Below are 24,494 nucleotides of genomic sequence, written 5' to 3'. Positions count from 1 at the left end.
TTGTCAAGGCCCTAAATCACTGTCATGCTCCTTGAGGCAGTAAGTCCCTTGTCTCCTGCTATTATTGAGGCGCTGACTCTCTTGCCTCAGACCACATGCCTCGGCAACCCAACAGTTGCTTAATAAATACTTGTTGACTGATTGAATGTTTCAAGGCTTTGGTTTTCTTGCTTCAGACCACATGGCCCTACTTTAAGGTTCCAACTTTCTTGCCTTGGATCACATGGTCCAACTTCAAAGCTCCATCTTTCTTCAAGGTTCCATCAGGGTCTCCCCTCTACTAAATTCATTATGGAGGTCATACAGATGGATGATTCTTGCCTAGGTATAAGTATAGCTTATTATCCCTTTCCCTTTTCTTGAGATCCACACAGTCCCACCTATCTTGCAACAGCCCCGTTATAAATGTAAATCACTAGCATAGCCATTATAGTCTTCCCCTCTGTTTAAACAATCGCTGTCCTTGAAAAATCTGTCTTCCCCTGAACACAGTGGCCAGCAATCACAAACTCTGCTGACTTGGCATTTTGATGAGAGCCTGGGTTTTGGCAACTACCATAACTTTCCACTGAAAATTAATCGTTCCTGCTGCCCTTGGCATAGCTGCTGTAGTAAGGAAAACAGGGCAGCAGAGCTTTGCGGGTGTCAAGGCAACTTTTATAGTCACTAGTCCCAGGGAGTGCAACAGCCTCCCACAATGGGACTGCCTATGGCTACACCCAAAAATCAGAGAGAGGAACAAATTCAGCACATGAGACACCAGCCCCCCAAATGATACCTTCAAAATCCTCTCTGCTCCCATAAATATGATACAACTGTAGCAAAACTCAGAGGGGAAATTTTTTAAAGATAGGGAAGACCTCAGTGTGGTACAGCACCAAAACTGAAGAGTTCCATGTTTATGAGTGTCCTACCCCATAGGTTTTGGCACAGTGGATAGAATGTTGGACTTGAAATTAGGAACATGAGTTTAAATCCTGCTTCAGAAACTTACTAACTGTGTAAATCCTAGATGAATCATCTAACTGCTCTCAACCTCAAGTGGTGAATTGGATAGGACACTGGACTTGGAATCAGGAAGACCAAAATCTGGCTTACTATCTGTATGGCTCTGGGCAACTCACTTAATCTTGTTTGCCTCAGTTTCCTCATTTATAAAATGAGCTGGAGAAAGAAATGGCAAATCATTGGTCAAGAAAACTCCAAAACATGGAGAATTGGACATGACTGAAACAATTCAATAACAACAATAACCAACTTGGTTTCTGCATCTGTAAAATGGGGAGAACAATAACATCTAGCACCTAACTCTCAAGATAATCGTGAGGATAAAATGAGGTAATATATGTAAAGTGTTTTTCAAATTTTAAAATGATATGTATATACTAGCTACAATGATGATGGTGATGATGATGATCCCAAGGATGACAGCAATGTTGCTACTGTGATAGTTTTGCAAGAGTATTATAAATACCACGTTATTACTTTCAGATTGGTTAAGATGACAGGAAAGGATAATAATAAATGTTGGAGGGGATGTGGGAAAACTGGGACACTGATACATTGTTGATGGAGTTGAACTGATCCAACCATTCTGGAGAGCAATTTGGAACTGTGCCCAAAGGGCTATCAAACTGTGCATACCCTTTGATCCAGCAGTGGGTCTATATCCCTAAAAGATCATAAAAAAGGAAAAAGGATCCACATTTGCAAAAATATTCATAGCAGCCTTTTTTTTGTAATGGCAAGAAACTGAAAACTGAGTGGATGCCCATCAGTTGGGGAATAGGTGAATAAGTTATGGCATATGAATGTTATGGAATATAATGTTTCATAGCAGGATGATTTCAGAAAGTCCTGAAGAGATTTACACGAACTGATGCTAAGTGAAATGAGTAAAACCAAGAGAACATTATAAAGAGCAGCAACAAGGTTATGCGATCAACTGTGATGGATTTGGCTCTTTTCAACAATGAAGTGATTCAGGCCATTTCCAATAGACTTGGGATGGAGAGAGCCATCTGTATCCAGAGCAAGAACAATGGAGACTAAATGTGGGTTACAACATAGAGTTTTCACCTTTTTTGTTGTTTGCTTGCTTGTTTTTTTTTTTTTTTTCTCTTTTTTTTTTCCCTTTTTGATCTGATTTTTCTGGTACAGCATGATAAATGTGGAAATATGTTTAGAAGAACTGCACATGTTTAACCTGTGTTATATTGCTTGCTGTCTGAGGAAGGAGGAGAGGGAGGGAGAAGTGTTTGGAGTATGGAGTTTTGCAAGAGTTAATGCTGAAAACTATCTTTAAATATATTTTGAAAAATAAAAAGCTAGTATAAAAAATGCCAGGTCACACCTATGCTGACTTGGCCAAGTTCTGAGGCAGTATCCAGAAAATTTAGTTTTGAGTGGATTGTGTTACAAAGGCCAATGAGAGCCATGTCACTGACAGTACCTTAGGAATCCTTGCTCACAAGAGCAAATCAGTGTTGTGCCCTTAGGCTATTTCCATAGGTTTCCAAGGAATAAATACCTGAGAAAGTTAACTCTTCAGGGAGCTCCAGAAGAACATAATGTTAGGCAGTTTAGAAGTGTCATTCAAAATCATGTGTCCCAATTTTTCCTTTGCTAATCTGGCTCCTTCATGTACACTTCAAAGCACATAAATGGATTCAGTTCAGTTGTTTTTCATTCTTACTCCTTATGATTCTATTTGGGGTTTTTTCATGAAGACAAACTAAAGTGGTTTCCTTCAGTTCACTTTGAAGATCTTCCTCTCCCAGAATGATTCTTTTGTGAAGACAAATTAAACCACCTTTAATCTCACTTCTTATCCACCCTTTAACTACTGAATATGTGTTGCCTTAGATAGACTGAGACATGGGAAAACACCTTAGCTTGAAAAAGGTCAAGTTCTCCAAAGTTTCAGAACCATCACCAGTCATCCTGATTTACTATGTCTTGCCAATGGACTCTGATAACTCTGGACAAAAGAGTGAGACTAATGATTTTTCACATCCCTACTCACTTAAATCCAATTCGCTTGCAAATTAAGACATCACCCTTCTGAAGTCCTTAATCTTCTTTGAGAACAAAAGATGAACAACTACATACATAGGTCAGCTTTAGCAGCTGATGGATCAATAACCTTGCAATCTGGAAGACTTGGTATGATACCCATTTGACATACTTACAAGCTATGGCCCTGAACAAATTTGGGCCTCAATTTTCTCAAAGAGAAAATGAGGAAAGACAACATACAAACTATGGATAAATAAGATTTATGCAGCATAAATTGGGGATACTCTCAGAGGGAAGACACTGAATTAAGAAACCTGGGAAAGATTTCTTGAAGAAGAGGGAAATTTAGATAAAACTTAACCTTAAAACACGAGGTAAATGGTGGCAATTATTATTATATGATATGAGAAGCATCTGGATATCACTAATCAGACAGTCTGAGATTTCATCACCTGAATAGTTAACAGGATTACAAATTAATTGGTTAATGGAATCTTGGGTTGATAATGATCAGAAAGTTTAGATAAAAAGCAAAGATTTGAAAATTCTCAGAAATCATGAGAAATCATGGGAATTCATGGAAATGAACAAGTGTGACAATTAGATGGTACAGTGGATAGAAGAATACCAGCCCTAGAATCAGGAGTATCTGAGCTCAAATCTAATCCCAGACACTTTCTAGTTGTAATTTGGCTGGGTAAGTCACTTAAATCTGATTGGCTCCAAAAGGGAAAAAAAAAGTGTGTTTCAGGAGTTTGAATCTAGAAAAGGTTGTTTTTTGTTTTTTGTTTTTTAAGTCAGCTAGGGACCAATAGTCAGAGAATTTAATTTGTGATGAATCTGATCATCCATGGAACTGCAGGTGCGAATGAAGTAACTAATTGCCAGCTACAGAGCTGACAAACTGGCTGCACATGTACAATAAAAGTAGGGAAATTAAGATTTATGAGAATCTCCACATGAGATACCTCTGTCCAAAATGAGTCAGACATCTCCTCTTTCTTGACTTACTTGACCTCCTCCCTGATCCTCTCCCATTTTCTTCTCTATTTACTCTCTCTAGAAATCAGCTGTAGTATCTGAGGATGGCTGAGATAGCAAATGAGTTAAGAGAAGTATAGAAAGAAAGAAGAGGCAGAAAATAGTTATTATTACCTCTTATTTCTGGGACTTGTTCATTCTTTGCTACTGAAAGTCTTGGACACTATGGATCTATGGTGTCTTTCCAGTTGCTGCCTGCCACCAGGGATATAGATATATGTATACATGGGAATTATGGGGAAGAAAGAGGAGGCAATCATAGTCCTTATATAGCCTTGGGTTATTTTGGAGAGGACAAAGGCAGGGATCTCTTACCCCAGGGGGATGAGCCAGGAGCCACGTGTATTGCCCGGTGTGCTGAGTCACTCTGCTCATGACCATTCCCTCCAGTTAGAGCATTGGAAGTCAGCTGGCCAGTGACCACTCCTGGGTACCGCCGGATGGTCGGGGATGACCTCAACTGCTGCTGGGGAGAGATGGGATGGCTGATCTGGTTTGCATTCCTGCAGAGACAGAGAGCATAGATGTTTTTATATCAAACTGTTTCTTTATATTTACTTCTCTAACATAACATGGTAACACAAAGGAGCATGTTTCCCATCCTACCCCCACCACTGTCATTGTCATTGGATGAGGTATGATGCTATGTCTGGCCATGAAAAGATCAAGCCAAACCAGTGAGATTCTTGCCTTTTTGAAGCTTCCTGACATTGATGGTAATAGTGAAGATGATGGTGATGGTCAGGGTAATGATGGTACTTCCAAACACCAAATTAGGATCATTCAAGGAGCATCCAAATTATTATCACAACCATTATTGTTGTTGTTATTATTTTGGTCTGGACCTGAGATTAGTATTTTTAAAAAAAACTCCCAGTGGGGAAAATCCCTCTACCAACATCAATTGATACCTGTTCTACAAGTTTTAGAAGGGAATCAGGGATACTGAAAGATCAAATGGTGTAGCCAAGAGAAATCTAGAGTAGTGAGAAGACCAGAGTGCAAATCCTGCCTCAAATACTTTTTACCTATGTGATTCTGAGCAAGTCACTTCACCTTTCTCTGTGACTAGATGATACAGGGAATCCAGTCCAAGATCTGGAATCAGGAATGCCTGAATTCAAATCTGGTCTCAGCTACTTCCTAAACATGATTTTGGGCACGTCACTTCACCTTTGTTTGACTCAATTTCCTCATCAATGGGGACTATAATAGCATCTGCTTCCCAGAGTTGTTTTAAGGATCAAATAGATTATATTTGTACAATACACAGTTCCTAGCACATAGGGTGGCACTTAATAAATGTTTGTTTTCTTCCTTCCTTGGTCACATAACTCTTATGTCAGAGGGAAGGCTTGAACTCAGTTCTCCTTGACTCTAAGACCAGCTGCCTATTCACTAGGCAGCTACCTTTCCAAATCAAATAAACACATTAATCATTCAATAACCATTGTCTTTACAGCTGAAATCTTAGACAATTTATTTCATTCCTCTGACCTTGGCTTTCTTCATCCCTACAACAAGGAGATTGTACCAGGGGATCTCTAGGGTCCCTTTCCTCTCCAACTCTTCTGGTCCTGGGTCTCAGAGTCTGGACATGGAATGCTACATCTAAACAGCTGGTTTCAACCAGTCTATCATTAACAGCTAGAGGCTGCCAAGAACAGATCATTGCCTATTGCCCAAGGGAAGGAACTCAACATCAGAGACTAGGATCTGAAATATCAAAGCAATGGTCAATTTACAAGAAGAATGGAAGAGGTAGCAGAAATGGGAGTCAGGGATAGTAGGCTGGATGAGGAGGAGACAGATAGGAACATTAACAGTGCTGAGGATGAAATGATCATAATTGGCCTAAAGATTAGGCAAGCCAAATCTTGTCAGGAGCAGAGCCATAGACTCAAGCAATTGATCCATTCAATATGGAGAATTATATGGTAAAAGGTCTATACAAGTAGTCTGTTCTTCTACCTGCCACCCTCTGAATTTTAAAAGGGCAGAGATATTAAAAGTGAGATCCAATCATAAAGTGGCTTCTAGACCTTTACACTAGAGTGACATCCTTCACCACCACATCTTGGCCCAGAGGCAGGTCCCCTTTATGGCCCAGAGGGATTAGTGGGAGTTCTTAGGGACAGCTAGGTAGCTTAATGCAAAAGTACTAGGTTGGGAATCAGGAAGACTTGAGTTCAAATACTTAGTTTGTGTGATCCTGGGCAAAGAGTTAACCTCAGTTTTCTCATCTCAAAAATGGATATATCCATTTTCATCTAGTACCTAGCTAAACCCCAGACTACCATTGAAGACTACCAGCCTCTCCCATTCCCCACTTCAGTGAGCTTGTGGGAGCTCCACTTCCACTCATGCCTGAAAACTAGACAACCAGTAATTGTTCATTTTATTAAGTCCTAATCTCACCTCCTAGTCCAGATGCCTTTTTTTCTCCCCCTGGATTGAAAATTTTTTGGTGGTTGATTTATTATTTACAAAACACCTTACATACCTTTCAGTTGTCCATAAGCACTGTTGGCAGCCTGGCCCAGCAAATAGAGAGCCAGTCCTAAATTCAGAAAGAGCTGGCTTCACATATTCTCTCTGTCCTAGGCAAGTAACCTTAACCTTTCAGTTCCCTAGACAACATTTGCAGAGGAAGTGCTTATTTTCATTAACAGAGGGAGTTTCCTCATACAATCATATTTGGTTTATTTTTTGTTTAAAAACTCCCCAACCTTATGAGGTAGATAATACAAGTGTTGTTAACCAAATTTCACAGAAAAAAAACTGGAAATTAGCAGGCTTAATGTTCTGACCCATACTCACACCGCCAGCAAATGTGAGAGTAGAAATTTGAACTCTGGTCTTTCTGACTGAATTCAGCACTCTATCCATTCTATCTCTGGGGTGGGTTCTAGGAAAGCATCCTGCAGCTTCAGGGGCTATAGGAGATCCAGTGCACAGAGAGAGCTTGACAAACAATTGGCCAGAGTTGGGAGCACAGCTGAGAGCCCAAATCTCCAACAGCTGTTCCCCATTACTGGGGACAGGGCCAGCAAAGCCAGCTGCAGCAGGAATATGAACCTTTCTCATTGTTCTCAAGAGGGCGTTAGTCAGGGGGAGGAGAAGCAAGCATGGGGTGAGACTCAGCACAGACCTCTCAATGGTACTAGACCATAGGCTGATGAATAGACTCAACAAGTACCCGGAGGGTGAATGAGGAGTGTACGGGGTGAAGTCTTTCATATACACCCCATTTGGCACTTCTGAACCTGACCCTTGGGTTCAGTTCTTGGATTTAGCCAAGCTAAAAGCGAAAAAGATTTAAAAACTCACTGTCTATTTAATTATCCATCAAAATCCTACTTTCTGTCACATTATGGTCATGAAGGGGATTGTGGGCTTTCAAAGATACTCAGTGCACTGAACAGAAGGTTAGATTTGGAATTGGGAAAACCTGAATTCTAATTCTGCCTCTGATACTGTATACCACTGAGCAAATCACTTTACTTCTCAACCTGTTTCTTCATCTACAAAATGGAATAATAATAGCACCTATCTCTCAGAATTGCTATGAAAATCAGATGAGATAGCATAGGCAAAGTGTTTTGGAAATTTTAAAACATTATATAAATACTAGCTCTCATCACCATCATTATTATTACTCTGATTATTATGATTATTAAAAGGCAGCAACAATAGAAGCCAAGAAAAGGCAGGCCCTACTAAAGTGAAAAAAGCCTCACATAGAGACCTTGCAATGAACTATATGCCTGAAAACAGCCTTGTTAAGCTCTGGGAGATTCCTCATCAGAGGGATAGACAGCAAATAATTAATTTTGTCTGGCCACAGAAACTCATAAAAATTGTACACTCAATTATAGAGAGACAGGTCAGGAGCTGTGTCACTAGGAATATCCTCACACTGATGAAATTACTATTCTTTTGAAGTATTGAAATTATTTCTTTTTTTTTTTCTTTTTGACTCAGATTAAATTTAGTTGATTAGTGTTTAGTGTTAAAAGCACAAGGAATTTTAGGTTCACTCTCCTTAAAGAAGAGATTTGAAAGGAATTTAATGCTGTAAAGAAAGGGCTTTATTCCCTTCCTGGGATTCATGGAAGGAGTATATGGATAGATTTCAAGGGTTCCATTAAATCAGATGGGGAGAAAATGACATTTTTATTTTCACTAACCTCAAAATTTAGTTTAGCATTTCCTTCTATTATGAATTTTAAAATAGTTTCACATTTACATAGTGTTTTAGAGTTTACAAAGCATTTTATGAATATTATTTTATCTTGAGTATTATCTCATTTGATCATTTTTACCCTGGTAGGTTTCTGCAATTATTATGTCTGATTTATAGATGAAGAAAATGAAGCAGTCTGCACTCCTGTTTGTCTTTCCTACTCCCATCTTCCTCTAGGGGAACTGGGTTGGATTATACTTTTCCTCAGAAGTTTCCTGAAAGGAAATTTTTTGTTGCTGTTCAGTCATTTCTATCATGCTTAACTCTTTATAACGTCATTTGGGGTTTTCTTGGCAAAGATACTGTAGTGGTTTGCCATTTCCTCTAGCTCATTTTACACATGAGAAAACAGAGACAGACAGGGTTAAGTGACTTGCCCAGGATCACACAGCTAGCAAGTATCTGCGTATAAATTTGAACTCAGACCTTCCTGACTCCAGACTTATCATTCCATCTACTGTGACACTGGCTGCCTCTCACATGTAATCTGCTGCTTATAGGAGGGGGGAAAATAAAGGACCCACAACATGATTCTGAGAAGGATTCGTAGGCTTCACCAGACTGACAAAGGATACACTATTTTAAACCTTAAGAAGATATAGAACCCCTGCCTTAAAGGCTAATTAGTTTTGCACTGAGGAAAAAAATCATCATTCCAGAGTCAAAGACTATTCCATATATAAACCCCTCAAAGCACTGTGTAACTGCAAACTATTATAGATAATCTTTAAGATCACTTCCATTTCCAAACCTATTATCCTCTTTTTACATTTGATTTTGTGACTTTATAAATATTTATTAATGGCTAGAAGAGGAATTAGGAGACTATGCATGTGCAAATTCTTCCCCATTACTGAAAAATACAACCTAAAGCACTAGCCCTCCCAATACTGAACTGGCATCCTTACCATCCCTGTATTCAAAGGACAAGCGATTGAGTCTGGCTTCCACGTATGATCTTATACCTTGCGTGAGGGAAGAGTGCCAGCCTTATGACTAAGTCTGGAAGATCTGAATTCAAGTTCTGTTGTGATACATAGTAGCAGTGTAACCATTGGAGAATAAATCATTTAACCTCTTAGTGCCTGAGACTGCAAATTGCAGATAGTTGTCAATTCATTAGAGAATGAGTTTCCAAACCAGCACTAATTCCAATGAAATCATAGGTCCAGACCCCAAAAGATAGGGTGGAAGGACACTCAGTAGTGTCCTTGAGAGGACCAACTCATACTGGGCATTCAATAAATAGTTTTGGAAGGAAGGAGAGGAGAAAGAATTCTTCCCTTATTGTTAAGTTGGTTTTTTAGTATATTTCTCATTACAACATTTTAAAAATATTTGTGACTATTGTAAAACTGTAAGATAGGACTTTGGATGGGTACTTCCCTTGATGTGCAGTGACCAGCATCTTGAAAAACACAAGGAAATGGGAGGAGCCATTACTGAGCCAGTGTTAACAGGACTCATCAAATATCAGGCTCTCCCACTCTAGGTTATATAACTGGGAGGAGGAGTGGTGGTGGTGGTGGCTAGCTTTGGAAGAAAATAAAAGAAAGAGTCAGCTTTAGGTCATGGTAGGGGGTAGCTCCTGAGCCAAATGCCATCTCCAGGAAGCTTGGCATCTAGCTACATGGCTTAAAATCTTGTGAGGGTGAAGTGGAAGCAGAACTTGGATACAGATCCTGGCACTGTCACTTGGGCAAGTTACCTCTGTGGGCCTCAGTTTACTTATCTGTAAAATGAGAGGGTTAGGTCTGATGATCTCTACATCCCCTTCCAATTCTGATTCTATGATTTTTAGAGCCCAGGACAGTGAAGGATATTAAATGACACTGGATGACACAAGCCTAAATAAAAGGCTAGTGAAAACAGTGGACTAAGGTTGGGCTGAGGGGAAAGGGTTTATTGTCCCTCTGAAGAGTTATACACCTTTCATTTGTAGACAAATTATAACTACTTCAGATAGAATTTCTGAGTTCTATAAACTCATTAGTTCTTCATTCTTCATGTTCTTTATAAGCAAAATGCTTTTGGGGAAAAAAATTGCATTGAGTGAACTAAGGGAAAGATTTCTGTCTATGTATAAATCAGATCATCTTAAAAACTAGAGTACCCCCGAGTTTAGGCTAAGAATGGTACCTGATGTCAGTATCTTGGGACTTTTCAAACCAGTACACCCAAAAGAATGGGCAGACCCAAACTCAGTAAGTGTTGTCAAGGACACAGCCGGTGCTGACCCTATGACAAGGCATTATCATGGCTTAGCCCTTCATCTACTCTGACTGATACTTTTACAACTTAAAATAAAGCCTAATTTATAGAGCTTCTTAAACTTTTTCTTCAAAGTGACCTCTTTTCACTGGAGAAATTTTTATATGACCCTGAGTATATAGTTATATAAAATAGGGATACAAATCAAACATTTACTGATAATAAATCATACTTTCATGACCTCCACATTCAGTTACAAGACCCCATATGGGGTCGCAAATCACAGTTTAAAAAGCTGCACTCCCTCCTTCTAAAACATTCCAGTGCATAGTGACATAACTAAGAGTCAGTTCCCTAGTAAAATATAAGGTCCTTAAAGCAAGAGACTGGGAGGGTTTTTGGGAGGGATGGGGAGAATGCTTTTTTTTTTTTTTTTTGCATCACCAGCCAGTATCTGGCACATTCAGTAAGATATGTTTGATAAACACTTATTGATCTTGTTTTGTTTGTTGCTGCTCATCTTGACATCACAGTTGAGATCTTGAATTGCATGTGAATTGGATTTAAGTGAGGGAAAGTTGCACAAAATTGTCAACCTCTCTCTCTTCCACCATTGGCAAGGCAAAATCAGAATGAGTGACAATGGTCAGGGAAGCAGTGGATGACCTTGGTGTCTTTATGTCTGAACAAGCTCCAAGTTCTCCACAGAACCTGCTTCAGCCACCCTCGTGGCCATTGGAATGTATTGTTCTTTTCTATGCCAAGTAAATGAGTTTCAAGACAGCTAGGTGGTGCTTAGATAGAGCCCAACATACCTAGAACCAGGAAGACCTGAATTCCGATTTGACCACAATCACTTACTAGCTGAGTGACATTAAGCAAGTCACTTAATCTGTTTCCCCATTTGTAAAATGGGAATAATATAACCTACCTCCCAGGACTGTTGTGAGAATCAAATCATTTAAACATTTTTCCTAGTTATATATGTATATTAACTTTTTAAATACACATTTCTTTATAAATCATGTTGAGAGAGAAAGATCATAATAAAAGGAAAAAAATCATAGGAGAGGAGAAAAAAAAAAACAGAAAAAAGAAGTGAACATAGCATGTGTTGGTTTACATTAAATCTCCATAGTTCTCTTTCTGGATGCAGATGGTGTTTTCTATCCAGTTTATTGGGATTGCCTTTCTGAGAAGAGCCAAGTCTTTCATAATTGATCATTGCACAAATTGCTGTTATTGTATGCAATTTCTGGTTCTGGTTGTTCAAATGAGATCCTACTCAAAAAGCATTTAGCACAGCGCCTAGCACATAGTAAATAAGGTATTATTATTATTATTATTTACAAAGAAAGGCAAAAATGCAGATCATGCTCTCAGGGGAGCACCAGCTCAAAGCTGTTATCTCCCGATCTTCCTTGAAAATAGTTTCATGGCAGGAAAGAGACCCGTGCCTCACTTAGGAAAACTGGCAATAGGTGCCTTCTTATCCCAGAGAATGAAAGCCTTGACTTCCTGACTATGGACATATTGTTCCATTTCTAAGGCCTGTCAATTGGTCAGTCACCTAGCATTTATTAGATACCTACTATGTGCTAAGCATAGCGCTAAATACTAGAATATAAAACCAGAAGATCCTGCTCTTGAGGAGGACGACATGAAAACAACTTCGTATAATCAAGAATATTGTTCAGTCATGTCCAAATCTTTGCAGCCCCATTTGGGGTTTTCTTGGCAGAGATATGGGAGTGATTTGTTGTTTCCTTCTTCAGATCATTTTACAGGGTGAAGTGATTTGTGCAGGGTCACTGTCTGAGGCTGCATTTGAACTCAGGAAGATGCATCTTCCTAATTTGAGGTCAGGCACTCTGTGCACCAGCTGCCCCTGTAGACAAGATATATTTAAACAGGATAGATAGGAGGGGAAGGACTTGCTTTTCAGGGGTAGTAAGAAAAGATTCTCATAAAAGATGTCTTCCTAACTCCAGGCCCAGTGCTCTATCCATTCCACCACCTAGTTGCCCCAAGGTAGGCATTTAATAGATATTTATTGACTAAGTGATTGTTGTTGTTGTTTTGTCCATTTTTAAAGAGGACTGTGACATCAGGGAGCAGATGTCATGACTTGCAAATGAATTGGATTTAAGTGAGGGAGGTCTGTGCAAAGTTACCAGCCTTACATTTTCCTCCAGAAGCATCTAGATCCAGAGGCAAGATATAGATCAGGAAGACTGGAGATGGCCCTGACTGAATGAGTAGCTAGAACTTGAAGAAAGCCAGGGAAACAAGAAAGCAGAGATGGGGGAGGTGGGGAGGAAGAGGGAATTTTAGGTATGAGGGACAGGCAATGAAAATGCCTGGAATTAGTAGATGTTATGTTTTGTTTGGAATCTCACCCTCCTCACCTTTGCCTTTTTTGAAGCCCTTAACTTTTCTCAAAGCTTAGTTCAAATGCCTCCTCCTTCAGGAAGCCTTTCCTGATTTTCCCAGCAGCTAATCCTCTTCTCCAAAATTACCTTGTTCTTTTTGAAGATATTTTGTATATAATTACCAAGTGTATGTTTTTTTCTCATATAGAATGTCACCCCCCATGGACTGTTTTGTTTTTGTTTTTTGCATCTTCAAAACTTAACATAGTGCTTATTATATAATTAGGTACATTAATAAATGCTTATTGAGTAATTAATGGTGATATTGTGTCAGGGCTGGTTCATAGGCCTTCCAAGAAATATACCTAGAGGCTTTTCTGAATTAAATCAACATGTATAATAATTATCTCTAATTTGTTTTGCATATATTTATTCATTTATAGTTGTTTAACATGTTGTCCCCACTATTAGACTGTGGGCACCTTAAGGCAGGACTGTTCTAATCCCTTGGCACATACCTGAACATAATAGGTGTTTAATAAATACTTATTGGATTGGCAGAGTTTGCATTAAGCAATATCACCTATCAAGGCCAGATTGATGACCCCCCTAGAACTCAGTTTTCTCATCTGTAAAATAAGGGTGACCTAAATGGCCTATAATATCATTTTCCCCCCTTCTTTTTTTTTTTTTTTTTTTTTTTGCTAAGGCAATTGGAGTTAAGTGACTTGCCCAGGGTCACACAGCTAAGTGTCTGAGATCAGATTCAAACTCAGGTCCTCCTGACTTCAGGGCTGGTGCTCTATTCACTGCGCCACCTAGCTACCACCTAGTTGCCCCCTTTAATATCCTTTCCAGGTCTAAAACTCCAATCTTTTCTACCTCCCCCATCTGAATGACTTTTGGCAATGCTTCTCCGCTGGAAGCCTGCAAGATCAGTGAAATAATTTATTGCCATATCCATTATCTTCCCAGTGGTCTCCCTTTAAGTGTGACAACTAGGTTTGGACATGTTTTCCTTAAGAACATTCCTTACCTCACAGCTAAATTGTGGACCATATAATTTCCAGAGGCTCCTAAATCAAATAAGGCCAGATAGGTTCTTGCTGCTGGCCCCAGACAAAGATTGCCTCAAGTATAGTTGATCAATAATTTTCCCACCCTTTCCCCCTTCCCTTCTTTTTCACCCCTTTTCCTTGGTTGCTGACCAAGATTCCCTTGTAGATTGTGGTACGACCATAATCCAGGAAACAAAATCTCCAATTAGCTTCTTTTGGGGTCCCAGAGCTCCTGCCTTCCTAAGGTATCTTATTCATGGTCCATGTGCCGACTGTTTGGAACTTCCAGATTAGATAATCCAGGGCACCAAACCACACCCATCTACTATTGCCATAACTCTGAGAATTATAGTCTCTGGTTGGCTCCTATCTGCATAGGCTCAGTCCTTTTCTGACACCTTTAGTAGGTTTTTTTTTTTTTTGTTTCCAAGTCCACTCCCATTTCCTGTTTTCTAAGCAGTCATTCAGCTGAACTGTCAGCAGAGGATTACAAGATTTAGAACTGTATAGGATTTTGGAGAACAAGTCTAGGTTTATTAACCTTTTTGTGTGTGTCATGGGCTTACTTGGCAACCCAGTGAAATCTATGGACTCCCCAGAATAATGATTTTTAAATGCCTAAGTAACTGAAGTTCCACATGGGGTGTTTTGTGTGATATTGCTTAGGTGTCATTCCAGATTGTAGGAAAGTAATTAGAAAAGATGATCTGCATTCCTTTGTGAGAGGTAGAGTTGGCAGGAGAATTTTGGAAAGGAAAAACGTCCTTCATTCCTGCTCTGAGGAACATGTTGTTCCAGACTCTCTTCAGGAAGGGACTCATGGAGAGAAAGAAAATCCTGGAAGTGGCAGACATTCAGAATTGGCACTTCCATATATCCCTGATTCTCAGCTTGCCTTCTTAGTGGCTTCAGGGAATTTTCTCTTTGGGAGACATGAGTTTCTCTTGTCATTGATCTGAGATATCTCACTCCCAGTGGGAGAGCTCATTTATTCCATGTACTTTCTAGTATATTGTAATCTATGCAACTTCTTTCCTTTCCTTTGGCTATTAGCTCAGATAAATGGATTTACTTGCTATTGAATATTTGTGATGGTTTTTTATGCAACTAGCATTTGGTAGAAAGGAATCAAGCCTGCAATTGTAAGCTTGATATCACCTCTTCCCCTTTAAGGGATAGTGACCAGGAAAGTAGCTTGAATCTTAAAACAGACAAACAAACAAAAAGTCCTAAGACTAGCAATATCTAATAGGTCAAAAAGATATCATTTTAGTCTAGTATAAGAGAATAGATTTAATGACTTTAATTAGCAAAAATATTTTTTAAGTCCACAATCTTCTTTCCATTTTTCACATGAGGAGGAAGGCGCAGAAATGTTGTGACTTGCTTAGGGGTCATACAATCTAGTGCATTTTCTATAGCATTCATATATCCATATCAAAGCTCACTGATTTCTATCAGTATTTTCTCACAGATGCTCCCAGTTGGCAGAATTTGCTAATACAGATCAGGTGGCTCAGTGTAAGGAGCATCAGGACTAGAGACAGAAAGGCCTGAATTAAAACCCAATCTCAGACCCTTATTATGGGGCACAACCTCTATTTGCCTCATTTCCTCAACTATAAAATTGAGATAATTATAGCACCTACTTCCCAAACTTGTGAGAATCAAATGAAATCATATTTGTAAAGAACTGAGCACAGTGCCTTGCACATAGTCATGTTATATAAATGTTAGCAATTGTTATAATGATAATGTTAGGAAGAGATATTCTCCTCATTTCAAATCCAGCCTTATATACTTACTAGCTGTGTGACTCTGAGCAGGTCACCTAATGCTATTTGCCTCAGTTTCCTCATTTGTAAAAAAAAAATGAGCTGGAGAAAGAAATGGCAATCCATTCCAGTATCTTTGCCAAGAAAACCCCCAAATGATACCATGCAGAGTAAAATACAACTGCAAGTACTGAACAACCACAAAATGTTATTATTATAGATTATCCATCCCTTCTATGGGAGTCATGAGTTATTAAATCTTAGCTTTAGAGTTGAAAGAGACCTCAGAAGCCATCTACTGCAAACTTCCTCTTTTTTAAGATGAGGAAAGCAAAGCTAAAAGAGGTTTAACCAAGAGCAGGCAGGGAGTAAGTGAATCTAGGCATAGCTCTAGCTGAACTGACAAAGGCATAATGCTTTAAAATGCCCTGAAATCCTTTCTTAAACTGCCCAGCAGAGGAGGAAGATTCCAACCTAGAACACCCAACTACCCAACCAACTACAAAAAAAGACTCCTCTTGCTATGTGGATGACCTACTCTTACAGAGTTAGCTTGGCATCCTAGGAAGAACACTAGCATTGGAGCCAGAAGCCATGGCTTTGGTTCCAGCTCTGCTCCTGTAAGACTTTGAATGAGCCTCTTAACTCTTCAAGCCTGGTTTCATCATCTGAAAATGAGGCAATTGGAGAAAATAGTCTCAAAGTTTCTTCTCTTCAGGATTCTTAATCTGGGGTCTGCAAACCTCAAAGCGCAAAGAATTGATTTTTGAGGGTTCTATGACTTTGTATCAGATGACTAGTAGATAAACTGATATCAATTTCAATATAATTGGTTTACTTTGTACATCTGTACATTTGAAAATATTATTCTGGGAAAGGGTCCATAGGCTTCAGTAGACTGCTAAAAAGTTTAAAGATTCCCAACCTAGATCTAACACAATGATCCCACAAGTCTGCTCCTGCAATGAGGGTTAGGAAATACTGGGGGGTTTTCTTCTTCTTTCTTTCTTTCTTTCTTTCTTTCTTTCTTTTTTTTTTGCAATTGAGATTAAGGGATTTACCTAGGGTCACACAACAAGTATTTAGTGTCTGAGGTGGGCTTTGAACTCAGGACCCTCTTAACTTCAGAACCAATACTTTATCCAACTGCACCATTTCACTTCCCTGCTTCTGTCAATTCAAGCAACAGGAATGCCACTGTAGTCCAGCATCAATGATACCATAGTTATCTATGGTCCTGGTACTCCTGTTGTGCTACAAATCAAGGAACAAGCAGTTGCTTATTCAGATCATGTGTCTCTTCTGGGATCTTCTGGGAGTAGGAATTTTTTATCTGACATTCTAATGACCCACTGGGATCCTATGAGCTATGACACAGGGATGTCGATGGGAATAGGAAAGATTTCGGTAAGAATGGTTGTGAATGCAACTATCACCTGACTTTGTGACACGGGATCATCACTGAGCAGTCCTTCTGTGTGTTCTGGGCTTTAGACCTCAAGCGGTTTTCAGTCCAACCCAATGCACTCCCTCCTTATAAAACCCAGCTTACAAGACACAGGATAATGGACCAGTCTAAAACAAGTCGAGAGATTCAGGCTTTCCTAAATCTCATATGCTGTTAACAGGTAGCCTGAGAGTATTCAAGGGACAGGTACCCTCTTGAGGACTACTAGGAATAGCTTTGTTCATTCATTTAATAAAATTGTATTAAGTTATGATAGACCCTAAAGATGTACCAAACAAAGCATCTCTTTCCTTGAGGAACTTCCAACTTATCAAGGTTAAAAGAAGGCAAAACCAAAACCAAAAAAGATTCAATACTTGGAAAACGAAATCTAAAATACATATAAAATTATTTTCAAAACACACTAACAATTGAAGAGATTAGATTAGCTTCCTATAGAAGGTGGCATTTGAAATGAGCTTTGAAGAACATTAGGGATTCTATAAGAAATGAGAAATGCATTACAAGCAGCAGAAGAAACTAAGGAAAGACATGGCAATGTGAGATGGAAACAATAAGGGAGTAAATTTGGCTGGAACATAGAATATGTGAGTGGGATAATGTGTTATCAGCGTGGAAGCCAGCTTGGAAAGGGAAATGGAAGATGTATTTTATCCTTAATGTAAGAGAGAGCTAATGGAGTTTTTGCCTTCCCAATTCACAGATTAATTTCCATGGCTGCCAATGCATTCCGATTACTAAACAAGGACCTATACAAGATTAAGAAAATCAAAAAAAGGGACTGGATTCAAATACTGCTCTAACCCACTCACCATCTTTCTTTCAAACACTATTTCTATATGTGTTTCAATTTCTCTGGAGACATCACATTTTCGGATATATTATATCTTTGGTTATATTTCTTTTTATCTACAGAGTACATAATCTTGCACCTCTCCCCAAACCGATGGGATCAGCACATAGAAGTTAGCCTTGTCCCTTGGTACTTGCATTATATAGTCATCTCTTCCACAACCCTACTTTCCTTATTGCTATTTCCATATATAGAGGGTCAGCATAAAAAACTAAACGGAAATGTGCGGGGAGTTTCATGGAAGCCACAGACAACACAAACTTAAAAACTCAGAAATGCATAAACTATAGATACAGTATTATATAATATCAACATATTTTATCTTTTAATATCATAATAATTCATACTTCTTTTCTGGTACAAAGAGAGGGCCAAAAATTGTATGCAGATTTTCCTAACGGGGGAGAGGAGGTGCTGAGCCCCTAACCCCAGTGATGTGGAAGGAATAACAGTAATAGGATCCACTATCATTATCAGTCTGCTTTTTCCTCACACCTCTAGTGGTGAGAGAGAGTATGACATACTCTTTCATTACAACCATTAATTTGTTGCCAAACCTTTAAGATTTCCTCTCCCTAGGGCATCAGTAACATAAAGATCTAAAATGTCTTTCTTTCCGGATTTGCCTAAGTCTGTCCCTAGAGTGAAGGGGGAGGCAACTGGGAGCAATAAAACGGGTTTGAAATAAGAAGCCCTCGGTTCTAGTCCCACCTCGCCGATTATTTAATGTGTAGTGTTGGAGAAGTCACTTAATCTTTTCAGAGCCTCATTTTCCTCACCTGTAAAATGAGGGGATTGGTCTAGAATATCTCTAAGGTTCTTTCCAATTCTAAAACTCTATGATTTCATGGGTCCACTTACTCCCTGACAGAAAACAGAAACAAACCTGGTAATTTACTTGAAATTCAAGGGGACTCTTCTCTAACACAGACAGTCTAATCTAGGGCTTTTGCTTTTCTTTCCTTTCCTTCCTTTCTTTTGTCAGGAAAATTACATTTTTTCCATGACACAATGTATTCCTTACCCTTTGAAAGCTTCTCTGGGGCCCAGCCCAGAGAAATTGGCCTGAATTATCTTTGGGAAGAACAGACCCTGCCATTTGGTGCCCCTTTGTTGGAAAATGATATCTTTCCTAATGCTAATAAAGGAACTTTATTCTTCTTCTGAGGAGACTATGTAATATAGTAGAAAGGGTATAAGTTCTAGAATCAGAGGATCTGTATTTAAATCCCTGATCTTAATTTTTTTTTCATTTAATAAGTATTTTTTGTCCCTCCCACATCTTTTATCCTTAAAAAACAAATCAAAGAAAAAAACAAATTAAAAAAAAAAAAAAAGGGAAGGGGCAGCTACATGGTGCAAGGATAGAGCAACAGCCCTGAAGTCAAAAGACCTGAGTTCAAATCTATCCTCAGACACTTAACACTTATTGGCTGTGACCCTGGGCAAGTCACGTAACCCCAATTGTCTCACCAAAAAAAAAAAAATCTTTGTAAGAAATATTCAAAGTCAAGCAAAACAAATCCCCACACTGGCCAGGTTAAAATGTTCATTTTATTCTCCATTTGGAGTCCATCACCTCTCTATCAGATGGTGGGTAGCATTCTTCATCATCAGATCTCTAAAATCATGACTGGTCTTTGTACTGATCTGAGTTCTTCAGTTTTTGTCTTTACAATGTTGTTATTGTAAAGTGTATTTTTGATTCTGCTCACTTTAATCTGTATCAGTTCAAGTTTCCCCAGATTTCTCTGATACTATTTCTTTCATCATTTCTAATGGCATCATTCCTCTTACATAATTCTTTCATTTCAGCTACTTCCTCATTACTCTTGGGGAATTTTTTTTTGCTGTAGTCTTTGATGCTTGCAACCCTGAGAAACCTTGGTCAAGTCATTTAAGCTCTTCTGTAAAACCAGAGAGGTGGGCTAGATGGCCTTTCTTTTTTTTTTTTTCTTTAAATATAGCTTTTTATTTACAAGATATATGCATGGGTAATTTTTCAGCATTGGCAATTGCAAAACCTTTCATTCTACTTTTTCCCCTCCTCCCCCCCAATCCCGTCTCCCAGATGGCAGGTAGACCAATACATGTTAAATATGTTAAAGTATATGTTAAATATAATATATGTATACATGTCCATACAGTTATTTTGCTGCACAAGAAAAATTGGACTTTTAAATAATGTACAATTTACCTGTGAAGGAAATAAGAAATACAGGCAGACAAAAATGGAGGTATTGAAAATTCTATGAAGTGGTTCACACTCATTTCCCAGAGTTTTTTCGCTGGGTATAGCTGATTCAGTTCATTACTGCTCTAGTGGAATTGATTTGGCTCATCTCATTGTTTAAGAGGGCCATGTCCATCAGAATTGATCATCATATAGTATTATTGTTGAAGCAAATTTCTTTTTTTTTTTTAAATAACTTTTTATTGACAGAACCCATGCCAGGGTAATTTTTTACAGCATTATCCCTTGCATTCATTTCTGTTCCGATTTTTCCCCTCCCTTCCTCCACCCCCTCCCCCAGATGGCAAGCAGTCCTTTACATGTTAAATAGGTTACAGTATATTCTAGATATAATATATGTGTGCAGAACAGTTCTCTTGTTGCACAGGGAGAATTGGATTCAGAAGGTATAAATAACCCGGGAAGAAAAACAAAAATGCAAATAGTTTACATTCATTTCCCAGTGTTCTTTCTTTGGGTGTAGCTGCTTCTGTCCATCCTTGATCAATTGAAACTGAATTAGCTCTCTTTATCGAAGAGATCCACTTCCATCAGAATACATCCTCAAACAGTATCATTGTTGAGGTATATAATGATCTCCTGGTTCTGCTCATTTCACTTAGCATCAGTTCATGTAAGTCTCGCCAGTCCTCTTTGTATTCATCCTGCTGGTCATTTCTTACAGAACAATAATATTCCATAACATTCATATACCACAATTTATTCAGCCATTCTCCAATTGATTTGGCATCCATTCATTTTCCAGCTTCTAGCCACTACAAACAGGGCTGCCACAAACATTGTGGCACATACAGGTCCCTTTCCCTTCTTTATTATTTCTTTGGGGTATAAGCCCAGTAGAAACACTGCTGGATCAAAGGGTATGCACAGTTTGATAACTTTTTGAGCATAGTTCCAAATTGCTCTCTAGAATGGCTGGATATGTTCACAATTCCACCAATAATGTATCAGTGTCCCTGTTTTCCCATATTTAGATGGCCTTTCTAAAGAGTTTTCCATCTCCAGAATGATGATCCTATTATCCTTCTCCCCTCTACATACATTTGTTCAGTCATTTTCAGTTGTGTGCAACTCTTTGTGACCCTGTTTGAGATTTTGAGGTGCTCCTCACATCCACATACAATGTTAGGCAAAGTTTTTAGAGATACCATACTAAGGTTAGATATAGCCACTGTTTTGTAGGTACTATTTACCTAAGGCAGAAAAGAAAACAAATGAGTACATAAAGAAAGATTTCATTTAAACAGTTGTTTAGTCATTTTCTATCATATCTAACTCTTCATGACTCTAGGCAGTGGTACTGGAGAGGTTTGCCATTTCCTTCTCCAGTTAATTTTACAGATGAGAAAACTAAGGCAAACAGAGTTAAGTGACTTGCACAGGGTCACATGGTAAATGTCTGAGGAAGATGAGTTTTCTTAACTCCAGGCCCAGTGCACTATCTACTATGACATCTTACTACACAGCTTAAATAATAAGAAATGGGAAATTAGAGTAGTGTCTTCCCTAGAAGTCAGACACTTCTTCCCTAGAAGTGTCTTTCCTAGAAGTCTTTAAAAATTGGAGGTGATGGTATAATCCTACCAAAGACAAAAAGATAGAGTAGATCAGTGATGTGAAACTCAGGCAATCTGCAGGCAATCTAATCCCATTGGTATTAAACTGGAGTAAGGGACTTAACAGTTCCCATTAGAGCTCAAGATTCTATAACTTTTTAACCAAACTGGGAAAGAATTAGTTCTGTTTCATAGATTGATATCTGCATCAAGGTCAAATGAAAGTGACCAGTAAACCAGAAAACAATTCACAAAATAAATACAAATTCAATAAATGAAGAAAATAAAAACTGAAACTAAGCACTGTGTTATTATAATGACCAAATTTGGTCCTAAAAGAAAAATGACAGGATAATACACTCCCACCTCCATGCTTTGGAAGACTATGGATGTGGGATATTGCATATAGTGTCATGGATGATATATGGATTCGTTTTATTGAATTACTTTTTTTCTCTTTTTTTATTCTTTGTAACAAGAGATAGCTTTCTGTATAAAATAGATAGGATATATTTGTATACATGTATACATTGAAAACAATGTAACATGAAAATCCTAACCACATCCTCCTCCTATTCTTTCCCCTTTTCTGAACTCCTTTTTGTGGTATCTTCCTTCATTAAAATGTAAGCTCTTTGAGGGCAGGGATTGTCTTGCTTATTTGTATTTCTATCTTTGGGACTTAGCACAGCACTCAGCACTAGTTATGCCCTTAATAAATGCTTTATATCTATCTATAATTGTTTACATTAAAAAATAAGAAAATAAATTGGCCCATTAGTGAAATCATCATAAATGAATTGGCTGCCCATCTAGGGATGCCCATGCTGCTGTTCTCCATCCTTCATTATCTAAGCTTCAGGATAAGGAGTCAGGGGCTGTTCCTTCCTAGCTACAAGGAGCTTATCTCTTTCTCCAGCAGCTCTGCTCCAGGTTTTATGTCCCCCAGACTTGCCTGCCAAATGACTCAGTTCACTGCTGTGCATCTGGCAGAGCTGAAGCCAGACACGGGGTGCTGGGAGGAAGCCCTCCCAGACCCTGGGTTCTCTCACTTCTCTCTGTCTTGCCAGATGGGCTCTCACACCTGGGGCCCAGAGGGTGGGTCAGAATGGTTGCAGGAGTCCTTGGCTGCCAAGTCCCCCCAGTCTGAGATATTGTTGTCAGCGGCTCAGACAGTCCTGCCTGGAGAGTAGAAGGCTGAGCACACGTCTAGACAGCCCTGGCCTCCAGCCCTGAACTGCTGGCCTCCCGGGGCAGAGGAACAAGGGAGGGATCTTAAGTGCCCCTGGTGGGTGAGACTCCACCCCTGCAGGGAGACATAGGTAAAAGGACAGGGCTAATTTCTGGGGGGATAGTGCCGAGGCCATCCCACATATCTCTCTCTTCCTATGCGTGTTAATCACAGATTCCAGGGACTTTGTCTTCCTGGTGCCTTTGGGAGGAACTAGAGCTTGCCTCTCCCCCAAGAAGCCAGATTCCCAGATCCAGAGCTTCGAGGGATTTCAGAGGTCTAGTTCAATCTTTTCTTTTCACTGATAAAAGGAGGCTTAGAGAAACTCAATGACTACCTTGAGGTCATATAGCTAGTAAGCATCAAAGGCAGGATACTAACCCAGTGATCCTGGATGAGTCACTTAACCCTGTTGGCCTTTGTTTCCCCATCTATAAAATGGAGCAAGAAATGGCATACCGCTCCAGTATCTCTGCCAAGAAAACATCAAATGGGATCATGAAGAATTGAACATGACTGAAATGACTGATCCACAAACAACAACTTCTAACTCTAAGACTAGTGATCTTTCCACTGTACCATGGCTACTGGCCCATTGATTTAAAGCTAGAAAGAGGCCCCAGAAATCATCTTGTCCAATTCTTTCATCATTCTACAGTTGGGGAGATTGAGGTCTGGAAAGCTTAAGTGGCTTATCCACAAACATAAGAAGAAATGCACCGAAGAGCTGAGATTCAAATCCAGGACCTCTATCTCCAAACATGCCTCTCTTTCCCTTGCTCCACACTACTTTCTGCCCAGGGCTAGAACACAACTTTCTGCCTCTCCCTTGGCTTTTATTTCCCATTCTCTTCCCAAATCCTCTTCATTATGCCTTGGTTTTTCCTCCTGGGGAAGAAAGGAAACTAATAAACTCATTCAGGTTATTGAGAGTGGTTTGCCCTAGCTCTTCTTTCAGAAATGATAAGCCAAAGCTATTTATTTACTCTGCTATGGTGGGGGTAAAGAGTAGGGGCTCTCCTTGCAGGAGAAATGGGAGCCCTCTCTCTCCCCTCTTCCCAGGGAGAGGTAAGGGCAGTGATAGCCAACTGTTCTCTACTTAAAGAGAATCCTCCTCAAAATTTCCTGAAGAGAGAGCCACCCAACCAAAGGTCAGTACACCATAAAAAAAAAAAAAAAGCATGGGGCAATATAGGGAGAAAAGGAGCTACATCTTCCTTCTCAGTTTCTTTACTAATATTCTTTAATTTAGGATTCCTTGAGCTCCACCAGAGGAAGAATGGCACACAGTAGGCAACAAGGGAGATGGAGCAAGAGAAATCTTGGAGCACACTTGAGAGCCAAGGAAAGGGAAGCCGAGAGGGAAGACCAAAAAAAAATTTTTCCAAGACAAACTCAGCCTGTTTCATAA

The 24,494-nt window shown here is 39.2% G+C and overlaps 1 protein-coding gene across 1 annotated transcript in view; it reads right to left on the bottom strand.

The window, feature by feature from the left end:
* LTBP2 (latent transforming growth factor beta binding protein 2) overlaps window positions 1–24,494 on the bottom strand; it is a 190,115-nt gene that overhangs the window by 108,053 nt on the left and 57,568 nt on the right. Inside the window, exon 4 of the mRNA XM_051977602.1 lies at window positions 4,375–4,562. Within this exon, the coding sequence (XP_051833562.1) occupies window positions 4,375–4,562 (188 nt within the window). The remainder of the gene's footprint in view (window positions 1–4,374; window positions 4,563–24,494) is intronic.

The sequence above is a fragment of the Antechinus flavipes genome, chromosome 2 (assembly GCF_016432865.1).
Source record: "Antechinus flavipes isolate AdamAnt ecotype Samford, QLD, Australia chromosome 2, AdamAnt_v2, whole genome shotgun sequence".
NCBI lineage: Eukaryota > Metazoa > Chordata > Mammalia > Dasyuromorphia > Dasyuridae > Antechinus > Antechinus flavipes.
Note: the sequence above shows the minus strand (reverse complement) of the source record. Positions and strands in the feature narration are given on the sequence as shown.